Below are 21,275 nucleotides of genomic sequence, written 5' to 3' on the forward strand. Positions count from 1 at the left end.
ACCTGCGAGCTATCTTCCACCTATTGAGGAAATTCGTAATAATTTGCCGCAACACTTTGAGCAATTTACTGATGTGAGAGTCATTCTTGATTGTACAGAAGAATATTTCTGAATATTTTTGTATTTTGCCTTTATTTCGAGTAGCAATATAGATGTTAAATCTAAAGCTTCTGTGTAGCGAAACAGTTGTTATTTATATATATATATATATATATATATATATATATATATATATATATATATATATATATATATATATATATAATCTGTATCCCATTTGTTACCTTTCGGTGTATGGGTTAGTTGTTATTTAAATAATAAATAAGTGGAAATAGAATAACTGTAATTTTATTTCAAAAAATATATTAATTATTCATTACAAATATGGTGTAACATTTTTTCAATATATTTTTTTGTTTGTTTTTTAGATAATGGACGATTACTCTTAAATTAGAATGAATTCACCTTCTATCACATTCCTATTATTTGGAGTTGCTTCCAAATACCGGAAATATTCAGTTAAACTGAGGAATACACTATTTTCTTTGTCCATCATATTTCTTTCTTCACAAATAACACTCAAAATATTTTTGTTTACAATATCTTACCTTTAGCCGAAAAAGCATGCTGAAGAGGGCGCTGCCTACCCTTGAATCGGGAATAGACCTTGACGCAGGTCCTTGCTCAATGTTCCTGACAACTGGCAGCATATATTAATCAGTGATTGACAGACACGACAGTCAACAAAATCGAATTAATAACCTCAAAGTATTTGATTAGCATATGCTTCGAAAAACTTAATTTTCTGAATTGATACCAGTATTATCTATAATTTTATATTCTCTTGAAAAATGAGTGATTCTGAGTTAGCAACATCTGTGGACAACTTGGAAATAAGAAAGCAAGAGAAAGGCGAAAAGGCATGATTCTTTATTCATCTTTATTTATTATTAAAGAAGAACTATGAATAAGATTTTTAAGTCGAATAGGTCTATTTTATTTACTATTCGTCATTCATATGCCACTTTGGTTTGTACCACCTTATTTAGAAATATAAAAAATGCTGCAACGGCTTCATTCATAGTTTATCAAGTAGTATAAATGTAAACTTCTTGTAGGCCAAACTCAAAAAAGAAAAGAAATTGGGTGCTGGTGGTGACAAAATAACTCTGAAAGAGTTGAATCCTCTACCAGAATATATTAATGCAAGATTAAAGTTATGGGATCAACTAAAATTAAAATATAATGAGGAGTTGCTCAGTAAACCACATAACCCAATAAAAATTACATTGCCTGATGGAAAAGTAGTTGATGGCATATCTTGGCAAACAACTGCTTATGATGTAGCTAAAGGGATAAGGTAGGGTCATATAAATTTATATAATGATATGTATCAGTTATAAAGATATTTGTTTATTGATACAAATGGATCATATTTATTTAATTTCTCCTTTGCAATTATCGGTAACATCATTGATTGATGCCTGAGGAAAATCCATAATTATAAATCAGTGACAAACTACACTTACATTTCAGTATAAGGCCATAGAGTATTTAAAATAGAGGGAGTAAATATAATTTTTACATGTCCCCAACATGGTTAGATTACGTTGTCGTATTGTGATATATTTTCAAATCCACAATTTTACTATATCGTTTTTGTCCACCAAATACTCATTTATGAGAAATTGAATGTTTACTTTCTTATATCTGAATTGTTTTTTTGCTCCTTGTTTCATAACTTTCTCTGTTTCAGGCATGTTCTTGTCGTTTGCGTTTCTAAGAATTTTGTATCATTTGTGGTTCATGTTGGGGGCAAAATTCGCTAACTGAAAATGACATATGCTCCCTCTATCTATGTTTATTACTCTGAGGGTTAGGCTATTATAAGGTAATTTTGCCAACTCTACAAGTGACCTTGAAAGATCATCGAGCGGTATCTTGAATTTGTAGCTATGTTCGGAAAGTACATCAGGTGTTTGAAGAATATATCGATTTAAGGCAGATAGTCAATTTCCCGCGAACAATGGTTATTATAATCTAACAGATTGACCTTAATATCACAGATTACTAGTCTTTGCTAATATATTGCATTTGTATACGACAGCTACACCAAAGGATTTTGGTGTAGTGATTATTAACGTGAATATTTCCCTCCTGTCAAAAACTCTATGTATATGGAGAACAATTATCGAAAATTACAGCGATAATTGCATTGTAGGAAGCGAAACAGCACTGCGATAATTGTTCTGTTCATAGATGCATAGTTTCTATGCATCTTACACAGTTCGAATCTATGGCAATTACATTCTACATCAGTCCGACAAGTAATGTAACAGTTTATTCGGGAAATATTCCCCCGAATTACACTCGTGCATAAAAATGACCGGATAATTTCGCATTCCAGCGTGTTTTCTTTGAAAAACTGCAGTTTTCATGACAACACGCTGTCATGCAAAATTATCGGTAATTTTGATGCACTTGTGCAATTACTTACGATAATAATCATCTTGGTTTATATGGTCAAATTTTATTTTATCTTATCCTTCAAAATGAGCTTTATAATACGAACTCATTTTGAGTTTAACCCTAATTGTGGATCCAGCGTAAATCTCCAGTGACGAAGAAATTTGAGGAAAGGAAGTGACTCCACATTTTTGTTTTGCGACTCCCTTAAGGCATAAAATGGTGCGCGAAAAGAAAACTACTTAAAAACATTTGTGAAACCTTCAATATACCAAGCAGTTGAAATTTGAAAATACTGTCGGACGGATGGTAATGTATTTGCAAAAAGCAGTAGAGTTAGAGTTTAATTAATGGTGGATTTATGCACCAGTCCTAAGAACTAAGACTAAACCTAAGCACTAAAAACTAAGAATTGAACGTTAACAAATCAATGAGGGCGTTTGTGCACGTTTCCTAAGAACTAACACTAGCAAGCCATTAGCCAACTGTTAACTAACAACTAAGGGCTCAGGTAAAATATAGAAGTGCGCGTGCACCGCATAGAATTTCAATATTAACGAGTACCAGTTTCTATCATTTTATGTTCTTTATTCGTGTTTATCGATGAAAAGTATTAAGTGTATTTGAAGAAATTAAATTGAATTTTTTCACAATAAATATAAATGTCAAACATCAAAGTATAGAACAAATAGAAAGTAGTTCGAGCACGTGCGCATGCCTCAACTAAGAACTAACAAGAGAGTGCATAAACGCCACTGAATTCTTAGGTTTAGTTCTTAGTTGATAGTTCTTAGTTCTTAGGTACCGTGCATAAATCCACCATAAGAATAAACTGTGTGCACAAACTGGCAACAAAAACCGTGAAATGTCATTATCGAAGCATGCGCATGCTATAAACACAAATCCACTTGTAGATTGAGTAATGGTGGGTTTATACATCATTACTAAGAACTACGAACTAATAACTAAACTAATAACTAAGAATTCAGTGGCGTTTATGCACTCTCTTGTTAGTTCTTAGTTAAGGAATGCGCACATACTCGAACTACTTTCTATTTGTTCTATAGTTTGATGTTTGACATTGATATTTATTGTGAAAAAATTAAATTTAATTTTTTCCAACACACCTAATACTTTTCATCGATAAACACGAATAAAGAACATAAAATGATAGAAGCTGGTACTCGTTAATATTGAAATTCTATGTGGCGCACGTGCACTTCTATATATTTTATTCACAATAAATATCAAAGTATAGAACAAATAGAAAGTAGTTCGAGCACGTGCGCATGCCTTAACTAAGAACTAACAAGAGAGTGCATAAACACCACTGAATTCTTAGGTTTAGTTCTTAGTTCTTAGTCCTTAGTTCTTAGGTACGGGGTACGGTGCATAAATCACCATTAGCGTTGAATTCTTAGTTCTTAGGTTTAGTCTTAGTTCTTAGGAATGGTGCATAAACCCACCATAAGATTACCTAATATAAAAACACAGCCGAGATTGCCAGGAACTAAGTTTGACAACGCCGCAAAAAGATGGTGGGCGTAAGCCTACAATGGGCATATGCTTCAATGGTTAGCGCGGAAGATACGTTGTATTTTGAACGTAGCAACGTTATTAAACGTTTATTTCCAAGGAATACATCCCTTACTCATCAATAAATTCAATACCCACATATAAATATTTTAATTGAATAATTGAAAGCTTACTTTTCAATTAATTGAACAGCAGGAACCACAAGAAGGTGTCTAATTCTTGAAATAAATAAAAATTCTTAAAATATTCTCAAAATTAATAACCACCAAAAAGAAAGGCTCATTTTCATGGTGATAGTAAGAAATGTTCTTAAAACAAATAAAATATTCTTAAAATTAATAACTATCCTCAAAACATAAAGGCTCATTTTCATGGTGATAGTAACTATAGAGTAGTTTACATGGTGACAGTTGCTGCAATAGTTACCATCATTATCACACCATCGTGTTAGTATTATCATCCTGAAAATGAGTCTGTTTACAGTAAATAACAATAAAACTATAACAACCAAATAAATGATCAAATGAAAATTTTGACATTGAATTGAAGTTTCCAGCTTTCTATTTTTCGTTAATTGTAAATTTACACAATCTATAAAATTTTGCTGAGTGGGAATATAAAATGAATGATATAGTTATTGTACTTGAGGAGTACTTAATATTAATTCTGATAATTTGTCTGAGTTGATCTCTTATTATTTCTAGTTCTTTGGGTTTATCAAAATTTTTTAGTTGGATCAGATAAAAATTTTCTAATGAAGCCGAAGAGTTCTTTAACAATTTTAACGTAATCAATTGTAGATATGTGACCCCTGGAGTTGCAGAATGTGAACTTATATTGCTCTTTGTGGTCACAATATGTGTTGCTGACTCGGAATTCATTGAAGGTGCATAGATCGATCATAAGCTGCCAATTATTATTCAATACGGTTTCATTGAATTTTTGCTTGATTCCAGGTAGTATTTCATTTCCTATATGGGCATTGAAATCGTCAAGTATTGATTACCATCTATTTGTCATATGGTATTGACTGAACTGTATTTTGTATATTTTCTTTAAGCTTCTTATCTTCAGGTGCGTAAATCGACAATATACTCGTATTCAATCGTTGACCCACTGCTTCCATTTTAACAACACGTAATTGTAATTTCTTCATATTGCTCTGGTACTCAGAGTAATAAACATAGATAGAGGAAGCATATGTCATTTTCAGTAAGCAAATTTTGTCCCCAACATGAACTATCAAATTTGACATGAAGCGCGCGGAAATGCAAACATATCAGTGATATGATATTTCACTCAATTCCATAGACATGTACTGCCCCACAAAAGTTCAGGAAGTTCAGGGCTTTTTAGACTCTTCAAAATTTGTAGAACTCCCTTAACTTTTGTAGAGCATATTCCACTTAATTCCATATGTCATTCTATGTCTATGATCAATTCAGAAAACAAACTTCAACCGTTGACAGATTGCAATGGTTGCCAAACCTTGAATTTTAGCAAACATATTCCTATAATTACTGCATTCGGTATATGCCACACCGTTCGCACTATTCATAGACCTAATATCCATGGACCGAGTGTCACGTGATTTTTCAGAAGCTCGTAGAGGAGAAAGCATTAGAAAGAGAAGAATATATGATTTCTCCTGATTCGAACAGAGATGCTACTGTGGGCAATCTGTCAAGAATCTAAAAGCAATAAAATAGGTGATTTATTACTCCGAGGTGGTCAAATGTCAAAATCATCTGATTGAAAGATATAAAGACATGATGTTTATTTATACGTTTTATGAACTGAATCGAATGAAATTTACATACTTTTTTAATTTATCATTTCGATTTGCCTAATTCAATGATGGAATAAAATATGGCATATATGGATGAACTTCTACCATGTGAATCAGGAAAATTGAGAAATTTTAGACCCTACTTCTTTCGGACATTGTGGAAACAAATCTAGACATGATGTTTATACGTTATTCAATTAAATAAAATGTACATACTTTTTTATATATTTCATTTCAAATAGCTTAATTCAATGATAAAATAAAATATATATGATGAAATTTGATCATGAATCAGGAAAATTGAGAAATTTCAGACTATATTTCTTACTGAGATTGTGGAGATAGAACAGGATTAAATTGAACAATGGCAATGAAATAAAAAAAAGGAACTTTTTTCAGGAACCAACAAAACTTATTGGCTATAATGTGGAAATAAGTAATAATGGTCATTTCTATCAACTTAGGTGTTTCGAGTTGAAATTCTGAAAGTCTTTTCTTCTCATAAAATAAATCTAGTACCAAATTTTGACTGAAAATGTCTCTTCTTCTCACTAGATTCTCCCAAAATAAAAGCCCACTGACTTGGAAGCAAAATTCGTAAGCTAATATTCACTATCACTTTCGTTATATTCAAATTTCAATTACCTTTGGGAGAGAGGTTATATTGTTCTCTTTCTCTAAGGCAATAAATCAAGAGAGTTGACAGACTGCCCACAAGATGTTCCATCTTATTCGTTCTCCCGACTTCTCTCTCTAACGCGACGTCCATGGATATTAGGTCTAGAGATGAGCGATACCGTGATTTCTAGATCACGTTGTGAAACGTTCCTGTTCCTTTATAGTATAGGATCCCGATATAGAACGACCTTCACCGAGATGCTTATTTGATAAAACGTATTTTATATTTAATTTAACATGTCAATGAATATATCACATATGGGTTGCCTAACAAATTTTAGTCCAGAGTAGGTTTAATTAATAATAAAACAAAATTTTTTTTTCTAACATTTCACCGGTTTGCTTATTAGATAAATTCTATACCAATCGAAAGTATGAAGCCCATAGAATGTGCAAACGTTAGGTTGCCTATTTTTTTCCGGTCACAACTCTCGGTTGCCAGGTATAAACAGGTCAATTTATACTAGCATTTTGCAACGGTCTGACTATTTAATCAAAATCAATATGATTAAAGATTATTTTATTATGAACACGGTGGTATAGGGTTGCCTGCGAAAAATCAGTCCAGAATCCCGGTTGTCGAATTTTAAAAAGTTAAATATTGCTGCGAGTGAGGACACAGCATAGCAACTGTTTGAAGTCCGTCCAGTGAAAGAAAGAGAGTGCGCATGCTATTTGTTCTTGGAAATGAAAAGGATATATGCGTGCATTATTTTGGAGCAGATAATTATCAAAATAGATGAATAGTTATTTAATTTTTTTTTAATCAATTAATTATTTATGTGTGTATATTTTTTATGTGACACTAAATGAAAAGGATAGCGTGTATGCGTGCATCATTTTGGAGTAGATAATTTTTGAAATAGAGGAATAGTCAATTAATTATTTATGTGTGTATATTTTTTATGTGACACTAAAGAATCTTTACTAAAAAAGAAGATTATAGTAATACATATATAATACTAATCTTGCAAATTTCATCTTTATTATTAGACGACAAAATGAAAAACAACAATCAAAAAATACTTCTGTTCTTCATGAAAAATTATAAATACAAAATTTTTTTGAAATTATTCAGGTTCCGAGTCATCGGACATATAACTATGATCTCCAACTTCTGAATCTTCTTCGTCATCATCACTCTCCGTTTCAGTTCTTTCGACAATGTCTTCTATATTCAAAGGTGTATGATCCCCAATGAATCCTACTGGTTTAAAATATTCATCTAAGAACCAACCGCAGTTCTCAGGCTGAAGTTTCACGCATATTGGATCCGTTGCATTAAGCCACATGGAATTTACAAAAATAGTTCGTGAAATTTTTTGAATTAATGATATCCAGCATGGTGGAATGGAGTTGGAGTCGAAGCCTTTTATTTTTTCTAAGAAGTGCTCACTGTCTTCTTTGGCAGAATAATTTTTCATAAAAATGCGATATCTCATGCGAAAATAAAATAATATTTTATTTCAAAATTTGAACGACAAAAAAAAAGGAGAAAAAAACCGAACAGAAACAAATAGGATCAAAATAGCAAATATAAACAAACAAATTTATATATTTAAATAAACAAAAGGATATAAATAGAAATAAAAACTAAAATCTTTCAGATAAAAATAACATTAAATGAAGAAATGAATTACTACAGTTGAACATAAAAAAACTTATTGAAAAATCAGTATCAATCTGCAGTCAAATCATCGTCTTTAACATCCATACATAAATTTTCACTATCCATCGAATCGAGCATATTTTTTGTAGGTTGAAAACGACAACAATCACCTATCTCTTTAAGTCCTTCTTTAGCATGTTATAATAATGCTATATTTTTATTTAGAAATCTGTTTCTATTTTTTGTTTTGATGCGGTTAATAGCCGAAAATATTCTCTTGCATTTGGCATTCGAAATCTGAAATATGCAGCCACCCAAATTTGTCGATGAAATTCCAGTTAGACATATTTTTTTCCACTGAATAGAATACCAAATGTGAGATAATGGTATATTTTCAACGGAAGTTTACACACCACCTGTTTTCAATGAGGCACCCTTCGGATATTCCATCATTCTTCGTATTTATTCTCAGCCGACAGAAGTTTTATGATTTTATTATGTTTAAGTAGGTACGTTCTTCTAGAAACACGTAGAACGTAGAACCTCAATGAGAATGAACAATGAATTGATTCATAGATACAGTCTAGACATCCGAATTTCCATATTCCCAATCGCCTCCGTTATATTTTTAAGACTACCAAAATCTACTGAAATCTACCAAAGGATTTCTTCCTACTAAAAACTCCATGAAAATGCGAAAAATCTACTAAAAAAGTAGATTTCTACTAAATCTGGTCACACTGTATACGAGTCTATCGCTATCCTTTTCATTTCCAAGAACAAATAGCATGCGCACTCTCTTTCTTTCACTGGACGGACTTCAAACAGCTGCTATGCTGTGTCCTCACTCGCAATAATATTTAACTTTTTAAAATTCGACAACCGGGATTCTGGACTGATTTTTCGCAGGCAACCCTATACCACCGTGTTCATAATAAAATAATCTTTAATCATATTGATTTTGATTAAATAGTCAGACCGTTGCAAAATGCTAGTATTGATTGACTTGTTTATACCTGGCAACCGAGAGTTGTGACCGAAAAAAAATAGGCAACCTAACGTTTGCACATTCTATGGGCTTCATACTTTCGATTGGTATAGAATTTATCTAATAAGCAAACCGGTGAAATGTTCGAAAAAAAATTTTTTTTTAATTATTAATTAAACCTACTCTGGACTAAAATTTGTTAGGCAACCCATATGTGATATATTCATTGACATGTTAAATTAAATATAAAATACGTTTTATCAAATAAGCATCTCGGTGAAGGTCGTTCTATATCGGGATCTTAGACTATTATGATATCAGTGAAATTAAAGTGTGACGGTGATCACCGTTTAGGTATCGTATTCGGTTTGAGTCCGTTCCCCGTTCCGCAGCACTGGGAGTGGGGTCACCCCACTACCAGTGCTGTACGGAACGTTCGCTAACCAAATCCGATACCTAAACGGTGATCACGCTTTAATTTCACTGATATCACAAGGAACAGGAACGTTCACGTTTCACAACGCTGAGCACGGACCGTGCTTGCTATTATTATTTGTATGAATCACCCAAACCTCAGCTCTTTTGTCTTTCTGTTAATTCTTCAGAGGTAACAGATTTGTGGAATATGGATATGAATAATTTTGGACATCGAAAAATAAATAATACCTACAAATACAATAATTCACATGTGAATATATATTGATAATATTGAATGGCTGATACTGCATCAAATAAAATAAGAGAAAAACAGAAAAAGTAACAATCAGAAATGTACAAAATATAGTAAAACCAGTTATTGAATAATTAAATTTCCTAAATATATCTGATATTTTCTATTAATTTCTGAGCTAATCAAAGAATTGTGAAATCTCTAAATGAAAAGGTATGATTTTTAGGACATCGAATAATAAATAATTAGCCATATGCATATATTCGGACGTTTATTTATTTAATAATAATGATGAGTAATCAACCTCCAAACAAAATACACTCATTTTATAATTGTATATATCGAAATAGTTAAGAGGCTAATACTGTAACAAAAAATGAGAGAAAAATTAAAAATTTCACAACAAAAAACTCAGAAATGGGTAGTTAAAACAGTCCCTAAATAATCGAATTTCCCAACTATATTTGATGAATTTTTCGAGAGAAAAATACAATTATTCCTATTCATTCTCCACCAACGACATATCGTCGTCTAAGAGTGTAAATCTGCTAAGTCCATTTTGAACAATTTCACAGGAGACCAAAAAAACCGTACAGTACAGTGTTATAATAATAATAATAAGAGAGTTTATTCATGAAAATACATTCAATAGAGTTTATTGAATGTATTTTCATGAATAAACTGTCTTATTATTATTATTATAACACTGTACTGTACGGTTTTTTTGGTCTCCTGTGAAATTGTTCAAAATGGACTTAGCAGATTTACACTCTCAGCCGACGATATTACAATTGAGGAAGAGAATCATTTGAGTTTTTTTATTAGTCAGCCTGCTTCGACGTTCTGTTTATATCTGTCCGGCTTTCGAAAACAATCGTTCGCACTGAACTTATGTTGCTAGAGTGCATCAATAAGTGCCGACAAAGGTTCCGAAGCAATAAAAACATCAGGCTGGCAGGCTGGCTTCATAATTTACGATTGCACGGACGTTGATATGCCAATATCTGTGAAATGTTCAAACAGTGATCCCATCACGCTCTGTATTCGTTTTTCGGAACCGTGACTACCTGTGACAGTCTGATATCAGTGATTAAATCACAGTTCGTGAAATATCGCTCATCTCTAATTAGGTCTATGGCAATTGGCACTATTCCAACCGTAAGCCCCATAAGCGTTCGGAAAATCACACCGTTCGCACAGTCTGCACTGTTCCGCGTTCCGTAAATGGTAACCGGTTACACCGGTGCTCAACCTTTCACACCGTCTAGATAGGCGGAGAAAAGGGTGCGACAATAAATTACAAAAATATTAACATAAAAATTAAGAAAAGAGGTACCCCAAATTCTTATTTCGAGAGGTTATATTGAACACAAATAAGTTTTATATTCAGGACAATACAAATGAAAATTGGAGGCTTCTAAATAAGAAACAAATTTATTTTTATAGAGGAGACTAAACCGGGCATTCCAAATATTACAATTGATGTATTTTTTGATTATATTAAATTTCTCTTGAAAGGTAGATTGTATTAAGCTTTGAACCTAAAAATCAGAAATTAAGGATTGGTTTGAAAATAGGTACATGCATTGGTCGTCTTTGAGCATCATGCACGAATCTGAAAATTTTGGAAAAACAATAATTATGAATTATAAGCTTATTATGCAAAATCTCTTTGTATATTTAGAGTTTTTTCTTATGTTTGTATATGTTGAAGGCAATTTAAAAACGAATATTATTATCAAAAATAAAGGTTTATTTTACTAAACACATAATTGTATCTCAGCGAAGAAATCTTTCATCCATGTTCAAAGAATGCATTATGAAATTCCTTTCACTCTCTTCTAATTGGTTCCCTGATTGATTATGCATATTTTTGATGTCTACAAAATTTCCAACTTTTTCAATAAGTGGTTCATAATAATAATAATAACATTTCTTTATTACCCAACAGGAATATCCCAATTACAGGGTAAAAATAATATACAATACAGTGCACAATACACAAAAATAATTCAACACATCAACATGTTGCATCAGCCACTGAAAATTCACTTCCCGAAACTCAACCAAAAACATTAATTCTTAGTTTATCAGCACTTTTACAAATACGGTTAACTGGAGATCGTTCAGAAATATTAGTCCGAGCCGTAGGCAAATAGAAAACTGGTGTCGACCTCGCTGCTAGTCTCGGTACATTGAAAGACATCTTGGACAGAAGATATGGTGAATCTATCCTGTTGGCTAACAATCCACGGGCAAACCTGGCAAATTGTTCTTGATGTCTATCAAGTAACGAGGATATCCTCAACTCCTCCATAACATCAGAAAGGTCTGCACCACGCTCAGGATACCGCCCTGTTCTCTTGAAAAACACGTATTTGAAAAATATCTTATGAATACGCTCCAATCGCGACAGATGACAGTCATAAATAGGGAACCACACCAAGTGAGCATACTCCAACTTACTGACAACCAGCGCGAAATAGAGATTCCTCAATATCGACCAATCCCCGAACTCACTGCTGCATCTAAAAACTGATCTATATGCGGGATAAAGCTGAATGAGGAGTCATATAAAACTCCGAGGTCACATATTTCATCTTTATTGATGAGAAATCTCTCAGCAATATGATAGCCATACGATAGAGGAGTTGACTTTCTAGTGTATGTGACCTTGAAACATTTGTCCATATTTAAAACAAGCCTGTTACATAAGCACCAACCATGAACATATTCCAAGCACGACTGGAGAAACAGCAAATCAGTCACATCACGGATTCTCAAGTAAAAGCTTAAAGTCGTCTGCCAAAGCCAATGCTGGACATCTAAGTGAGGTGAGAAGATCATTGATGTATATAACAAACAACAATGGCTCCAAATTTGATCCCTGGGGAACGCCACATGAAAGAGCATACTCAAACGATTTGAAGCCATTGTAAATAACATAATTCATTCTTCTCCTGAGATACGATTGTAGAAGCCTCACATATGCTGGACTGAAACCCAGTGATGTTAATTTCCTCAGCAGAATATTGTGGTCAACAGTATCAAACGCTCTAGATAGGTCAGTGTAGATAACATCAACTTGACCACCCTCGTCCAAGCACTCCGTGATGTATTGTGAAATTGTTGCTAGGTTCATCAACAATATCCTCAGGATTATCTCCTTTCAACTCTTTCAAGAATCAAGATGAACACATTATGTAGAATACATCCTGATAGGTGTCACGAGGAGACAAATTAGATCTAGTTTGACGGTCTCCAATAATTTCAATCGACGAAATTGTTTTTTTTTCTTTTCACAAAGCACATTCAAAAATTCTTCGATATCAGGTCCGTTAGCTTCGTCATCGTTCGACAAAACACGTACGCACCTCTTGCACCGTGGTCAATCAGAGTAACTGAAAATATTGACATAGTTCTTGCATTCTGCTTTGTGTTTGTGCGATATTCTACAAATATTTATATTTTTAAATCATTTTAATGGTTATGAGTCGTTCGAATCGCTATTTTTCAGTTCCTCAGTGTTCTTCCTGAAAAAAAAATTCTTCGATATCAGCTCCGTGAGCTCCGGCCGTCATCGTTCGGCAAAACACGCACGCACCTCTTGCACACGGGTCACGTGATCTATCAACCGTTCGCACCTTAAACCGCATCGGTGTGGATTTGCCGAACGCAGTAAATGAAAATAATAAATATTCTGCTTACTAAAAATTTGACTATTAGGAAAAATATCGGATCGGACAGATGAAATCAAATTTTCCATGATACGAACGGTCTCATAGCTTCCAATAGTTTTCTGATAGGAACAATGTCATATTCTTTGGCTGGGTTGACAAATAAAAGATGCGTTTCTTTGAACTTTTCTCTTGTTCTTCACTTGATCATTTGATTGTAAAGGTGTTATCTGTACCCGAGCGCTCTGCTCTGAAGCCACTTTGCTCTGCGGCTTCACAACTTTGATATTCTTCGTCTAATCTGTCCTTCATTATGTGTCCATAAAGCCTACTAAACGTGCAGTAACTAACGATACCCTGTAGTAGTTGTCACAATTATTTCGGTCTCCTTTTTTATATAAAGATGTTATAAAAGCTGTTTTCCATTCTTCCGGAACATGATAACCATTTATACACATTGTGAGTAGTTGTGCTATCAACTGGAATAATTTTGTCCTGCCATACTTGACGAATTCATTATACAGGATGATTCACCGCGATGGCCTATTAGACGTTTATGGAAAACTAATCATAATTTTGTGCTGAAAATTTGCATGTTGGGGTTTGAACAATGATCTTTCTCCCTAAAATATTTTCAGATCTCTATAACATTCGGTTATACCGGAAACAGACTACTATTTCCTTATTTCAAATGGCACGCCCAGTATATTATTGCATCGTTAGATTACTTTTCTGATGACAATTTCAGCAATATGCCATACCTTGGGTAAAAACTCAACGGTTCATGAGTTAATGGGATTCTCATGGAAAAAATGGCGATGGGGACTGTATACTCCTACCGTACCTGGTGATTTCGCATTCTTGAGCAGTTTCACTTTTCTGACAATTTCTTCTGTAGTACAAATGGACTTATTGCCATTTTTCAAAAATTGCCGTGCTTTCCGACCACCTGTGGACTGATCCGTAAATTTGCGGAAGACTTGAAAACTTTTCGGGAAATGATTAAAAAATCATTCAATACTCTCGAACGGTTTTCAAGATATGATCTTTAGTCCACTATGTCCATGAAATTTTCCGAAAAGAGTGGCCTACGTCAAAAAATATCTCAGATAAATGATGACAAGCATTGGCGGATTAGGACAACTGGGGCCCCGAGGAAGACAAATCTGGGGCCCCTTTTTTTTTTATAATATTGTTAATTTAACTAATAAAGAATGTTACGCGTTGCTTTAGGAGCACACACAAAACTATTGTATTTTTGTTCACCCTATACCAATTGGAATCAACATGTGATACATTTTTGGAATCAGCTCAGCTAGAGTAATCGGAAAATTGAGACAAAATGTTCAATTTGAAAAAAAAAATGACGGTGACGTCATTACTTGAAAGTAATTCGCCCTGTATATTAGATTATTATTTTAAAATACGGTAAATTAAAATAAAAAATCGACGTGTTTCAGGATTATTTCTTAAAATGGTCTGTTTAGCTAAAAATGAATTTGTTCCATACTTTACGGACACGGTGTATATCGAATTCTTCTATTTGGCGCAGAGCTCTACCCGCTCTTATCTTGGCATTAGCTCCCGATTGATACCATTTATTCATATATGGCATACGCATTATTAGTACAATCATAATTTATAGTTGTTTTTCACTTCCGCATGTTTTCGCATATTTTCACCCGGCTTTCTTTCCATGTGTTTTATATGGGTTATGCAAGTGGGATCTATACCGTTTCAGCGATCAGTTCAAAAATTAGTACGCTTTATTTCACGAGACCATCGATTTATATAAGGTTTTTACTCTTATCAATTTCAAATAGTTCGTCATTGCGGAAAGTTCTTATTTATTTTTGAATGGAAAAAAATTAGATAAATTTTTTTATCGAAGAATAAATATATGCATGGTATAACTTTCCGAACAAATATTCGAAAATATTATACAAAAAGTCTTGTCAAAGGCTGAAAAAACGTTTATTCTGAAATCAAAAATAAAAATATAATGACTTCTTAACTTGAATAAAAAGAAATAATATAATGGCATGCAGACAATTTTAAATTCCGGAAAAAAAACCTCCTCGAGCGCGTCTCGAACTCGCAATCACCGAATCACTAGTCCAGCTCTACCAACCGACCTACCGAGGAAGTTGAAAGTTCCAACCGCATATCGAGGAATCGCTTCTCCCAGAATCAAATGTTAGTAGTATCGCTTACAAACTATGTAGTTCGCAGGGGTTAGGGAAAGTTAATGTTGGAAGGGAACTCATTCATTAGTGGTGATCATCACGATTCTACTTTACCTTTCCCTCAAGGTCGTCGACATAAATCGATTTCAGCATGATTCAGATTTCTGAATCTTCTGACCTACTGAACAAATTAAGCCAAAGATAAATAAGAAGATAATGGTTTTAACCCTTGTAAAGCAACTTTTCATCATCAACTTTCCCTAACCCTTGCGAACTACATAGTTTGTAAGGGATACCACTTCAAAATGATAGTTTCACATGCATTTTACATGAAATATTTTGTGACATGAAATATTTGATGTTTTATTATTATATTTTTGAATTTCTTCATTTGATTGACCGATAATTAATGAATAATTTTTATTTTCAGCCAAGGTTTGGCAGATAATGCTGTAATTTCAAAAGTCAATGGAGTCCTTTGGGATTTGGATAGACCTCTAGAAGTGGATTCAAAATTAGAACTTCTCAAATTTGATAATCCTGAAGCGCAAGCAGTGTTTTGGCATTCCTCTGCTCATATTTTGGGAGAAGCTCTAGAACGTTTATATGGTGGTTGCCTTTGTTATGGACCACCAATAGATAATGGATTTTACTATGATATGTACTTGGATAACAAAAGTGTGAGTACTCGATTTTCGGACAATAACAAACATTCAACAAATTTCTTTATGGTTTATTTTTTTTCATGAAAATATGATTTACATGAAAATCTCATATGTATAATATATCAATAATATAAGAATCATTGATGACGCTTGTTTGAAATATAAATAAAATTTTGGAGAATTCATATCTCAGAAAGTTTTAGGACTAGAATTTTGCGATTAAAAAAATATTTTCAGTATAATTTTAGTGATATACAGATTCAGAAAATCATTTGCGGAATACACTGATCAATTAGTGAACCAAAATAAAATGACATATTATTGGCGACAGATCCAATACAGGGTGACCCAAATTCGATGATCACTGAAAGCATCCTGAGAACTATAAGACGAGAAAAAATTTTTTCGAAATAATGAGATATCAGAAAGCAGATCATAGATATCTTGATTCGTTCTCGAGTTAGAGGGAGTTTTTGAAAAATGACTGTGTTATGATAATAAGTATGCAAGAAATACAAATACTTTATTCCATCTAAATTGACATTTCTACTAATAATATAACCACAGATTACTAGTTACAACATCTCCCCTTTTTGGTTTCTAACATCTTTTCGGACAATTTTTCTGGGCCAGGTATTCCACTTGATAAACAGATATTTTTATCCACTCTACTCGATTGCTCAATGTCTTGTAATATTTCATTATTGGATTCAATCACTTGTCTAGCCTCATCTGAATCATCTTCAATATTTTAATAACAAAATAATTTCCTAACGGACTGTACTGAGGATTATCGTTTGTTTGAATGATGTAAAATAAAATTTGCCTGAGAAGTCAATAATTTCTGAATGAACTATATTTATGATGAATAAAATGACAAAAAGAATTGAAATGAATTTTTAATATCTCTTTACCTAATAATAAAATTCTGTATTTTTATCAAAATTTTTTTTTCTGAAAAATTTGGGGAAGCACTCACCAACCTAGTCAACAAACTCTGATTGTCTTTTTTCAACACAGGCGATCAGAGTTTATTGACTTTGGATTCGTAATCTACCTCAAAAAATTAGTAAGTTTGGAAAATTTCAACTCGTTCAGAGCAGTATGGGATAAAGTAAATAATTACCTTTTTCATTCAGGTAACTGCAGGAGAGTTTCCAGCAGTTGAAGGATTAATGAAGAATATTGTTAAGGACAAACAACCATTTGAGAGATTAGAAATGACTAAGGAGGATCTTCTGGAGATGTTCAAATACAACCAATTCAAAGTTAGAATTCTCAATGAAAAAGTGGACACTCCGACTACCACTGTTTACAGATGCGGTCCACTTATTGATCTTTGTAGAGGACCACATGTCAGGCATACTGGCAAAATTAAGGCTTTAAAAGTTGTGAAGGTAAAAATGAAATGCGTTCTTGAAGTTTCGGTTGAAAATTGTTTTTTCAGAATTCATCTACTTATTGGGAAGGTAAATCAGATGCTGAAACTCTCCAAAGGGTTTATGGAATAAGCTTTCCAGACCCAAAACTGCTGAAAGAATGGGAAAAACTCATGGAAGAAGCTGCAAAACGAGACCATAGGAAACTTGGAAGGGTGAGAATTGATCAATGATCGATTTTTAGTTCATGATTTCATGCCAATTTGGACCCGCCACTTCGTTCTCCTTGAATATTTTTTCAAATAATGACGATGACTTTTTTCCATTTTCGTTCGGTATAGATGAAACAAAATTTAAATGTTGCTGCAATTTAAGCTTAATTCACTTGTGCAAACCTTGACAAAATATGTCCAGCAGTTTTGGAGATAAGCGTTCAAACGAAGATATACAAAACGTTTTTTTGTATCTGCTTTTGAGTAATATCGACCCGATCGGTTAAGTTTTTACCGAAATTTTCTTCTTGATTATGTGCTATGGTCATGATTCTGTACGGAACTCGGTTTTGGGGTTCACGATCAAGTTCTACCGATACATCCATGTCAACATCGATTAACGCATTGAAAACTTTAAAACTGAAAAAATAAATATTTTATATCATATATTTTTATTTCAATGATTTCTGAAATTTAATATGAATATTTTTTTTTTAAATATGTGGTTTTCATTTTTATGCATAATATTTTCTTTTAGGAACAAGAACTGTTCTTTTTCCACGAGTTGTCACCAGGCTCATGTTTCTTTCAACCAAAAGGTGCTCATATTTACAACACTCTAATAAATTTCATCAAGAAAGAATATAGAAAGAGAGGTTTTCAAGAAGTTGTAACCCCCAACATTTTCAATGCCAAATTGTGGCAGACTTCAGGCCATTGGGCTCATTATGCTGTAAGTACATTTCTTTCAGGTATTCCAAAACATTTATGAATGAAGTTATCATGGTTTTTCTCTTTTACCATTAATTTGACTTTTTACAGGAAAACATGTTTCAATTTGATGTTGATAAAGATACTTTTGCATTGAAACCTATGAATTGTCCATCTCACTGGTAATATTTGTCTTTATCATTATATCTTACTACATTTTCATGCTGTTATAATTTCAGTTTGATATTTGACAATCGTACTCGCTCATGGAGAGAATTGCCGCTTCGACTTGCGGACTTTGGTGTTCTCCATCGTAATGAAATTTCTGGTGCTCTAACAGGTCTTACCAGAGTTCGAAGATTCCAGCAAGATGATGCCCACATATTTTGCACCCCTGAGCAAATTGAAAATGAGATAAAAAATGCTCTGGACTTCTTGAAGCATGTTTATTCAATATTTGGTTTCACTTTCAATTTGGTGCTTTCCACTAGACCAGAGAAATATTTGGGAGAAGTTGAGATGTGGAATCAGGCAGAAAAAGTAAATTTTGAATATGCTGAAAAATTGCTTGGAACCTTATCTTGATATTTAATCTTTCAGGCATTAGCAGATAGTTTGGATGGATTCAATGCTCCATGGACAATCAATCCCGGTGATGGAGCATTTTATGGTCCTAAAATTGACATAACTGTCACCGATGCTCTGAAGAGACAACACCAGTGTGCAACAATTCAATTAGATTTTCAGTTACCAATTCGATTCAATCTTTCATATGTCAGGTAAACCATAAATCCATATCGATGGATTAAGTGCAAAACATCGTGTCGCCAATAGGTTGTTTCGAGCACCTTTATTTCGAAACCATTATTTGGATTCCCAAGGTGGATGCTGAAATGTGGTTTTAAATCAGTTCCATAATTGGAAGTAATGCCTTCTTTTCTGTGGAAATCTCCTTTACAAATGAAATGTGTACCATACCCAACCAATTTTGAGGTTGAAGAAAGCTTTGAAGTGTCCTTCAAAATTTCAGAATTAAATTAGAATTAAACGTTTAGTTAGTATGTATAGTGCCTTGTGTATGTGATGAAGCATAAATATAATTTTTCTATAAACTCCATTTTAAGTTTTGAGTAGCTGGCTGGAAATTAATTCGTATCAAGAACTAAATAATGGGATCATGCAAAGAACGCTCTGAGCATCACAAACTAGACGTACCAATCTCAGACAATTTCAAAACAATTGTAAAACACAGTATTTCAATATACTATTTCCCATTTCATTTATTGCGACATTTTACTTATCAAATTATTCTGCTTATAGGATATTTTTGCAGCGAAGAGATAAATTTATGACAAAGGCATATTTTCATAGAACATGACCCATTGATTTGTGGCCACAACAAAGCAAAGAAAATTTGCTGGTTTACTATGTTTTACACTTATGTCATCAATATACATCAATACTTGTTACTATAGTTGGAACAAAAATATAGTGACTCTTTTATCATGTTTTTCTAAAGCACTTATATTATATATTTTCTTTCTACAGTGAATCAGGAGAAGCTAAACGACCAGTTATAATTCATAGAGCCATTCTTGGATCTGTAGAGAGGATGATTGCAATTCTTACAGAATCTTATGCAGGAAAATGGCCTTTCTGGATTTCTCCTCGACAAGTTATGGTTATACCAGTAGGGCAAAACTTTGATGATTATGCTAGACAGGTCAAAGATCAATTACATGAAGCTGGGTTCATGGTTGAAGTTGATACTGATGCTGGTGATACCCTCAATAAAAAAATTAGAAATGCTCAACTTGCACAATTCAACTATATTTTGGGTAAGTTTTGGGTAATAATCATAAAGAATATTTTTTTATAATTCATTTTTGTCATTGTAATTTCAAATTGAAAATATATTCTTATCATTAGATCAGAAGGCACCTTCATTACTGTGACATTTTCTTTGTAGTTGTTGGGGAAAAGGAAAAATCTAATGGCACAGCAAATGTTAGAACAAGATCAAATGCAGTACATGGAGAAGCTTCAATTCCTGAAATTATCGAAAAATTGAAAAGATTAGTGGATCATCCTGAGCTGAATACCTCAGATTCAGAATTTTAAAACATATGATAGACATTAATTATTATGTATTCTTAATACTGGAAGATTAATAATCAACATATGGTAATTAAATTATTGCTTTCTATTTATTCTGTTTTGAATTGAATCCCATAGAAGTAGATATATTTGAAATATGCAGGGTCGCCTACATAAATTTAATGTCCAGCCTGATATTTCTGTAAGATTCAGTGGAAAAATCCCATTGAAAATTGAAGGTGAAGAGCAGAGGCAGTTTCTCAATGTAACGTAACTATTGAGAAACCATACTTTCAATAAAGATAAAGATTGCAATATTAATAATAATGTATATGTATATATCCTTCAAACCCCATATTTACATTGAAATACCTTGTGACATCGCCAAGTCATATTAGGACATTACATTCTGAAAAAGAATCATACTACAAGTACACACGGGAAACCATCCTAGAGAGCGAACACAATAAATTGTACTGGGATTGTTCCTATTTCAAAATAAAACACCTCAAGTTTCAGATTAAATGACATTGGGGAATGATTTCAATAAGAACTATCCCAAAAAAAAACTATTATTATTATTATAAATATCATCTCAACCACAGTTTAATA

At 33.0% G+C, this 21,275-nt stretch overlaps 1 protein-coding gene across 2 annotated transcripts; it reads left to right on the plus strand.

Moving 5' to 3' along the window:
* The first annotated feature begins 710 nt into the window (after positions 1 to 710).
* On the plus strand, positions 711 to 20,769 carry LOC123671913 (threonine--tRNA ligase 1, cytoplasmic). 2 transcript variants are annotated; one of them, XM_045605840.1, is made up of 11 exons: positions 711 to 920; positions 1,119 to 1,360; positions 16,030 to 16,279; positions 17,404 to 17,661; positions 17,712 to 17,858; positions 18,394 to 18,588; positions 18,678 to 18,748; positions 18,806 to 19,106; positions 19,167 to 19,345; positions 20,115 to 20,404; positions 20,536 to 20,769. In XM_045605840.1, the coding sequence occupies exons 1-11, from the start codon at positions 852 to 854 to the stop codon at positions 20,685 to 20,687; spliced, it is 2,154 nt and encodes a 717-aa protein (XP_045461796.1). In that variant the 5' UTR covers positions 711 to 851; the 3' UTR covers positions 20,688 to 20,769. The 2 variants fall into 2 exon arrangements, with proteins under 2 accessions (XP_045461796.1, XP_045461875.1); XM_045605919.1 differs by having other exon boundaries at positions 735 to 1,029.
* Positions 20,770 to 21,275: the final 506 nt, after the last annotated feature.

This window comes from Harmonia axyridis, chromosome 1 (assembly GCF_914767665.1).
Source record: "Harmonia axyridis chromosome 1, icHarAxyr1.1, whole genome shotgun sequence".
Classification (NCBI taxonomy): Eukaryota; Metazoa; Arthropoda; class Insecta; order Coleoptera; family Coccinellidae; genus Harmonia; species Harmonia axyridis.